We start from the raw sequence: 9253 nt of genomic DNA, 5'->3' as shown, positions 1-9253 counted from the left end.
TTTTATACTCTTGTTAAATTTTGTCCATAAATCTATTCAATTCATTCGATCTAAGGACCGGAATTGACTAGAAGATCGATCAAATTCAAGGAAAGAGTTATTACTACTTCAAGATTACATTGAAATTCATAAAGGGATCAATCGATCTTGTTTCCAAGTGTGAACAACCTAATTTATATCTTCTTATTCTTCTCTTTGTGTGTACCTCGAAAACGTGTCACATGATATAATTAAATACATGTGTTACAATTGATTAGAACTATTTTATCACTATGACAATGTTCAAAGTACACAGAAAAAACCTCTCCGTTAGCAGGCTACGTTAGGTTACATGCATCAAAGATTTTTACTATATCTCATCCATGATGTACCAAAGTTTTATTTATAATATAGCACAAAGACTTTGGTGGCTTGTTGGTATTGTAATGTTTACTAGCTAATGGTGGCTAACATATAAGTTAAGGGCTCATCTATTAACGTTTGCCAAACAGCTTTGAAAAATGAAAATTTTATCACATGCTTTACAAGGACCCATCATTAACAACATCAATACTTTCTATCAACTTGAATTTTCCTACATGCACAACATTTCATATGTGAATATTTTATCACAAAATACTTTGATATAATTTGGAGTGGAAATTGCAATATAAGTCATATTTAATTTTGACAAATTTGATGTGAGATCCTTGTTATCTTCAGCATGTCTAGGGATGGACTTGTTGCGGATACGGTGACATTTATCTCAATTGGATTTATGGTGTTGATGCACAAAACCGGAGGTCTTGGAACAACGTAAATTCGACCGTGAATTTGCAAGGAAGTAAATAACAAAAGATGTATCGTGGTTCACCCCAATGTTTGGGCTACGTCCACACTGATTGTATTTCTCTGTAAGAGCTTGACTGTGAGGGTGAGAGCATGAGAGAGCTTAGAGCTTAGGGGATGTGAGGAGGCTTAGGGTTTGTGAGGGTGAGGAGGCATTTTTATTTAATAAGGGCTCATCTCATTTTTACATATTTGCCCCTCCTCTATTACATAATTACATTTGAGTCCTCCGAGTATTTATACAAGATATAAATACGGAGGCCCTAAGTATGGTACAAACATATGGTATTATTGAGTTTTTGAGTTTGCTTATGAGGGGAATTTAGCCGACTTTGTTATGCCTAACAGTGATGATTATAATTTTAAAGAGTTGGTTGTTTGATGTATTTACTTGCTAAGTGAACAACCTAAAAATCATCTTAAAATTGTTGTTATTAATTATACAAGGCGTATTGCTTTGCACGCCTTGATAACATTTACATAAGTACTATCAAAATCTCATGAACGCGAAAGCGATTATCTTTAGCAGGGAGAGATATTGATCGATTAGCTGATCAGTTTAGTGGGTTGACATTGCAGATGAAATAGGAGGAGGTAGCTCTTAATTGTTTCTACCCTTGTATTCTTGAAAAAGAAATGCTTGCACTAGCAGGACTCACTTTTGTGAGTATCCTCAGCCGGATATTCTTTGTGAGAATTTTTAAGATCCTCAAATTATATTCATTTATTGTATATCGTGTGATTAGAAATCATTGTAAATTTTTTTATTTAAAATTGAAAATAAACAGTACCTGATGAAAACTGACCGCATAATATACGATGGACGGATATGATGAAAGATCACAGAATCTTCACAAAAAGATCCGGCGAAGATTCTCTCACGGATTGGCCTCCATAATTAATGGTGAGCTGGGCCTCATTGTTAATTTCATAAAAAAATACCATTAAAAATAATTTTATTCTCTCTCTCTGTCACCCTTCCCTTCCTCTTCCTCCATCACGATAAATCCAAGAACACCAAAGTACTTTTCCCTCCAACTCCTCCCCCCTACATTTCAGTCCGCCCTCCTGCTATGAAATTGAAAAAGATGGCTTCCAAGTTACAAAAATCCCTTGAAAATTCTCGACCACCCACGATCTGGATTCTGAATTGGAAAATTTCTCGGGCGAACCTACGATTTGAGTGCAGGTCTCCTTCTCTCTCCTAAACTTGCTACTGCTGTGATGGGGTTTTCTACTGGAATATGTTTAATGTGATCTTTTTGTTTTTTTTGTTGCAAGATGCAGAAGGAGATAATATATATATATTTTTTTCAATTGCAGAGTTTTATTTATTTCCTCTTTTCCTCTCTCTTTCCCTGCACCATTTATATTATATTATAAACTTTTGCCTTTGTTGACTCAAGAATCTTGATTTATGTTTAATTATCATCCTTCGGCAACTCAAACACAGCTGTCGCCATTTTTTCAGTCTGTGATCTGAACCACTGCTAAGCCATAACGGTGGATACCGCCATGACAGCCCACGAAGCCTCCTCTTCGTCCTCCTCCAAGTCCAAACTCTGGAACTACGACGTATTCTTGAGCTTCAGGGGTGAAGACACGCGCTATGGCTTCACGAGCCACCTCCACGCGGCATTAGAAGCCAGAGGGTACCGGGTCTTTATTGATGAGGACGATCTACCAACAGGGGAAGAAATAAAAGAGAAACTGTTTCGTGCAATCGAAGAGTCGAGGATCTCTGTCATTATCTTCTCAAAGATGTATGCGGATTCGAGTTGGTGTCTTGACGAGCTGGTGAAGATCATGGAGTGCAGATACAAACTGGGGCGACATGTTTTGCCAATATTCTATCACGTTGATCTTTCGCATGTCAGGAAGCAGGACGGAGATTTAGCCGAAGCATTTCAGAAGCACGAAAATGACATCAGTAAAGAAAAAGATGACAACAAACGTGAAGCTAAACAAGAAAGGCTAAAGCAGTGGAGAGAGGCTCTCACAAAGGCTGCAAATTTGTCTGGCCACCATCATAAAATCGCTAACAATGGGTAATCATTCAGCTGCTTTTCAAGATTTGAGTTGTATTACTCTAATTAACATGCTTAATTAATACACCTTAATCTCTCAAGTTGATCCTTCACAGAACTGCTAATTTTAGTGAATGATTTAATCTCTCAATTTATTGACATGCTTAATTAACTTTTTGCATAATCTAAACATTCATTCACATGCTTAATGAATACACCTTAATCTCTCGTAAGTAACCTAAACCGTAATTGGAGTTTAAATCATACGCCTAACTTTTATTTATCAATGAATTCTTTTATTCATGTTCGTTATATATATATATATATTATATGAAGGGAAGAAGGAAAGAAAATTGTTTATGTACTACCGAGCCTTCATTGATTCCCACTAATGATTACAAATTCAATTTTCAGGGGCGAAGCAGAGTTCATTAAGAAAATTATTGACGAGAATATTTGTGAATGGCTCACCGGCACTAACGAATTACATGTGGCCAAGCACATAGTTGGAATCAATTCACGCGTTCAAGGTATTATCAGATATCTTTCAAGTGGTGGATCAAATGATGTTCTCATGGTTGGAATTTGGGGGATGGGTGGATTGGGTAAAACAACAGCTGCCAAAGCCATTTATAACCAAATTCATCCTCAGTTTGAATTCAAAAGTTTCCTTGCTGACGTTCGCGATGCTACAAGTAAACATGATCTGGTTGATTTGCAAAAAAAACTTATTTATGACATCTTGAAAAAAAAGCATAAAATAAGCTGTGTTGCAGAAGGTATCGGTCTGATAAAACACCAATTTCGACGTAGAAAGATACTTGTCATCGTGGACAACATAGATAAAGTGGAACAACTGGATGCAATAGTTGGAAGTCATGATTGGTTTGGTCCTGGAAGTAGAATTATCATAACGACACGAGATGAACGTCTACTACTAAATGTGGACAGAGCATGTCAGGCTAAGAAAATGAATAAAGAAGAAGCTCTTGAGCTATTTAGTTGGCATGCCTTTAAAAATAGTTGTCCTGATCAAGGATATCTTGAAGTTTCAGAAAAGGTTGTTTCTTACTGTGGAGGTTTACCACTAGCGCTTGAAGTTTTAGGATCTCTTTTGATTAAAAGATCATTGGCAGAGTGGGAAAGTCAACTGGAGAAATTAGGAAGATATCCAGATGGAAAAATTGTAAATCGACTCAGAATAAGCTATGACGGGTTAGATGATTCAGAGAAGGCTATATTTCTTGACATATCTTGTTTCTTTATTGGAAAGAACAAGGACTATGTCGCAAAAATGTTAGATCGATGCGGATTTTTTGGAACAATAGGAATCAATGTCCTCCGTGAACGATGTCTTGTAACTGTTGAAGGCAACAAGTTGAATATGCATGATTTGCTTCGAGAAATGGCCAGAGTAATCATTTCTGAAAAATCTCTTGATCACCCTGAAAAGTGGAGTAGGTTGTGGAACCGTCAAGAGGCCGTCAAAGTCTTGAGAAATAAATCTGTAAGTACATTCCTAATAAAATTTTGCATAATGCATCCTGCTTGAAAACATATATATAACCCACGTATGTCTATTATACACTAAACAACATTTATGTGTAAATATAATCACCGTAGGTGATTTTGCCTAATGAATAATAATACATGTAAATATATGCAAATAATCCATTTCTTACACATGAATATAACCTTTTGTTAACAGGGAACTGAAGAAGTTGAAGGACTTGCTCTAAGTATCTCTTATGGCAAACTTAGTTACAGTATAGAAGCATTTGCCAATATGAAGAAATTGCGATTGCTCTGGCTATATTGTTGTGTTGGGTAGGAAGCTCTTTAAAGTCCATACCAGCTGACTTTTTTGATCAACCAAGACTAGTTGTTTTAGATATGCAGTACAGCAAACTGGTACAAGTTTGGGAGGGTTATAAGGTACGATCAATTACACATGATGATGTTCTGTTTCTATTTGTTTTTGGATTTCCTTCTTTTTTTTGTGACATCTTCCTTTTGGATATTAATTTCAATTTTCCTTTGGTCTTCTGTAACAGTTGCTAGAGAGGTTGAAAATTCTGAATCTCAGTCATTCCCTATCTCTAATTAAATCACCGGACTTTTCACAAGTCCCAAATCTTGAAGAGTTGATACTGGAAGATTGTGGGAGTCTGTCCGAGATTCACCCCTCCATTGGTCAACTTCAAAAACTTTCTTTGGTGAACCTTAAAGAATGCAAAAAGCTTAGTTCTCTTCCAAGGGATTTCTATAAGTTGAAATCTGTTGAGACTCTTCTTCTTAATTGGTGTACAAGTTTCAGAGAAGTGCATAAGGATTTAGGGGAGATGATATCATTGAGAATACTTGAAGCAGACTATACAGTCATAAGACAAATACCATCTTCCACAATTAGATTGAAGAATCTCACTCTTTTATCCCTAAATGGTGTGCATTTTGCACATGATGCAATCCCTGAGTATCTTGGGAGTCTAATTTCTTTACAAGTTTTGGATCTTCAAGGGACTGATTTTCATACCCTACCCGGCCTCAGTGGTCTTACAAAGCTTGAAACATTGAGGTTAAATGACTGCTTTAACCTTCGTACAATCCCAGATTTACCAACAAATTTGAAATTTCTGTATGCCCTTCATTGTCCTCCATTGGAAACAATGCCCAATTTTTCGGAAATGTCAAATATGACAGAGTTGAAGGTAAGTGATTCACCCAAACTCACTGAGGTTCCAGGCTTGGATAAGTCATTAAACTTCATGACGTTGATTGATATGAGTAATTAACTGCACCAATCTCACATCTGATTTTGGGAAGAACATCCTACAGGTATCTCACACTCTCTCTCTCTCTCTCTCTCTCATTGCCTTCCTATCGTGCACATGCACACGCATACGCATGTTTACATGTATATATACATGACACTTGCATTGTATATGTAGGGATGGACTTCGTGCGGATTTGGTGGCGCTTTACTCCATGGGAATTTTGTTCCTGATTGGTTTGAGTTTCTTAACCATGGCAATACATTCAGTTTTGATATTCCCCCGAATGATGGTCGTACTTTTGAAGGGATGACTCTGTGCTTCTGGAGCAAATATTCAATTATGAATTATTTTGAATTTGGCATTACTGTTATAAATAATACCAAGCGTACCGAGTTGCAGGCTTACTTATGCAGCGAATTTTGGGATACGCTTGTACTTTGGCAAGGACAACTATCGAACGATAAGTTCAAATTGCAAAGTGGGGATAAAGTTGAAGTCATATTTTCAAGAAAATCTGGTAATTATTTGCCATCATCAGTGAGAACAATGGTTAATCTGGTGTGGAACAAACCTTTGAAGGAAAATACGCATGATTTGGACAAAGCTAGTTATGTTTTTGACTAACATCCAGCTCGGTTCTATGAGGAGTCATCAGATGATTATGATCTCAGCAAGTACATCGGTAGTACTATAGCAGTGCATGATCATGGTTCTCTGAGCATTCACATTTTTCCTTATCTTCTAATCCTTTTCCTGCAGGCCATCATATTCAGCCTCAAACTCGTTCTGGGAATCTCTCAGTATTCTTCCAGTCACAGGGTTCGGCAGTCAATGACAGAGGAGATCAGATAGCCGACCCAATGGAGGAAGATTTTCTTACGCGCCTTTCTCAGTCTCATCATTGGAAGCCACAGGGTCCAGCAGTCAGTGACAGAGGATATCAGATATCCGACCCAATGGACGAAGATCTTCGTACGTGTCTTTCTTTATCTATTCATCATTGGAAGCCACAAGGTCCGGCAGTCTGTGATAGAGGAGATCAGATATCCGACCCAATGGACGAAGATCCTCTTACACGCCTCTCTTTGTCTCTTGATTATTCATCATCTACTTGTTCAGGTAACATTCAGCTCGACACCTGAGTCTCTTAGCCTTTACCATTTAGAGATAGTGAGACTATGAGAGTTGAATAAATTGTAGGGCTGTTCACGTTAGGATAAAAAATCTCCTCCGCAAGACTAAGGATGGATTTCTCAATAGAAAATCTCCAAAATTTTATCCGCTTTAAAACATTTTGCCATCATTTGCAATCCAACTCGTGTTCTGAAGCTCAATTTGCAAGGCAGGGATAAAGTTGAAGGTGATCTAATTTTGGCAGGATCTTATATAATTATGTTTCGTTGAACCTGCATCCATCAAATATTGCAGACAGACAGATTACATATGAACATTCCCGTAAACAACAAGAAGAAATTAAGAAGGAAGCTTTTGTGAAAACAAAAAAACACCAGCTCAAAGGTTAACGTAAACAACAACTTACTGTTGTAGAAATCGAAATGTAGATTTGGTACTTTGAAATAACTAATAACATAAAAGTTGATAATTAGTGCGTCTAAACCAGCTCAAGAAACCAAAATGAGAAAGAGGAAAAGGAAACAAAACAGAAGAAAACATGAAGAAAATGAATAGCAATTAGCAAGCGATCGGGAAAATATATACGTTTCAATCCATCAACAAGGAAACACACTGGTGATGGTAATTCCTAGTAATCATCAGTGAGGAAGATCTAAACTTGTTAAGAGCGTCATCGCGACTCATAATATGGATGGATCCCAATATAAGGATGTGAGGCTAATCTCCGGCCCACCAAACTCTGCCCGGAGGCCCTTGAAACATCAGCTAGTGGAATGGCCCAAACAGAATATGAGTACCGCCTCCTGCAGCTTTCCCTCTTGCCTTCTACCGCCACCATCGCATCTTCATCTTTGTCTAAGCAATTATTTTCTTTGCTCTCAGGCTTGTGGTTGCGTCTCATGACCGAAACTACGCTATTCACATAACCAACAAACTCACCTCATGTTTCAGTGGGAATATATGTAAGCTTTTTCGTACAAAGATTAAAGCAAACTACGCATCCATCATTGTGAACCATAAGAAACTGATTCATTCCACACAATAAGCTTCAAATCAAGGTCACGCCCCAGGGGTAATCGTTGGAGCTCAGATGGTTCGGGTATACCATGAAATATCTCGCGACTTGTATCGAAAGAAATGATCACTCTCCTGCCTTCTGGGTCATCAAAAGCGTCATAAACAGATATTTCCTTACCTTGCTCAATTCCCAGCCAAAAACACATTCCCTTGAAGCACATCTGGAACCTGTCAGGCCAAACCAAAGTGCTTATATACAAAAATGGCTTTTAGAAAAGAAAAGTGACAAACAGAAGTGGTTTGTAAAGTGCTTATCCGTTTTACAAAGTGTTTTTTTTTCATAGAGACCAGTTTTATTTATAATATAGCACATAGACTTTGGTGGCTTGTTGGTATAGTAATGTTTACTAGCTAATGGTAGCTAACATATAAGTTAAGGGCTCATCTATTAACGTTATACAAACGGCTTTGATATAACAGCTTTGAAAATTTTATCGCATGCTCTACAATGACCCATCATTAACAACATCAATACTTTCTATCAACTTGAATTTTCGTACATGCACAACACTTCATATGTGAATATTTTATCACAAAATACTTTGATATAATTAAGAGTGGAAATTGCACAATATAATTCATCTTTAATTTTAACAAATCTGATGTGAGATCCTTGTACTCTTCAACATGTATAAGGATGGACTTCTTGCGGATACGGTGACATTTATCTCAATTGGATTTATAGTATTCTTGAGTTGTTTGAGTTTGCTTATTAGGTGAATGTAGCCGACTTTGTTATGCTTAAAAGTGATGATCGTAATTTTAAATAGGTGGTTGTCTGATGTATTTACTCGTTAAATGAACAACCTAAAGATCCTCTTGAAATTACTGTTATTAATTATACCAGGCGTACTGCTTTGCAGGCCTTGAAAACATTTACTTAAGTACTACCAAAATCTTGTGGACGCGGAAGCGATTATCTTTGACAGGGAGGGATATTGAACGATTAGCTGATCAATTTAGCCAGTTGACATTGCAGATGAAATAAGAGGATTGAAAACGAAATGCTAGCAGGACTCACTTCCGCCAAACTCCCCCATTCCTCCATAATTAAGGAATGAAAAATAGGTTGATTACTATATTGCTCTTACATAAATAAATTACGTTCATATAAAGTTATTGGATGTGTATATGTTATATACTTGCCTCAACACGACACAAATTTAAAAGTGCGCTACATATTATTGAAAAATAGGAAAACAGAAAAAGAAAAAGGAAAGTAAGAGAGAGACTGAAGAAAGGACGACTTGGAGACTGAGAGGAAGAAGAGGTCTTTGTTTCTTGCGTCCTCGATTCCATTCGATCTTCCTCAATCCGATTGCTACCCTCGATTTTGTTTGATTGAGGTACGTGCTTCTCTCATCTGATCATCCATCATTGGAATTATCCAAGTACATGGGTTTCCTCGAATTT

At 37.1% G+C, this 9253-nt stretch overlaps 1 protein-coding gene across 1 annotated transcript in view; it reads left to right on the top strand.

Moving 5' to 3' along the window:
* Positions 1-1725: 1725 nt before the first annotated feature.
* LOC126592363 (uncharacterized) overlaps positions 1726-9253 on the top strand; it is a 212057-nt gene continuing 204529 nt past the window's right edge. The window contains exons 1-2 of the mRNA XM_050258055.1: positions 1726-2017; positions 2282-2876. Of these exons, the coding sequence (XP_050114012.1) occupies positions 2344-2876 (533 nt within the window). The 5' untranslated portion in view covers positions 1726-2017; positions 2282-2343. The remainder of the gene's footprint in view (positions 2018-2281; positions 2877-9253) is intronic.

The sequence above is a fragment of the Malus sylvestris genome, chromosome 2, assembly GCF_916048215.2.
Source record: "Malus sylvestris chromosome 2, drMalSylv7.2, whole genome shotgun sequence".
Taxonomy (NCBI): Eukaryota; Viridiplantae; Streptophyta; class Magnoliopsida; order Rosales; family Rosaceae; genus Malus; species Malus sylvestris.
The sequence above is the reverse complement of the archived record's forward strand: the minus strand, read 5'-3'. Positions and strand labels throughout refer to the sequence as shown.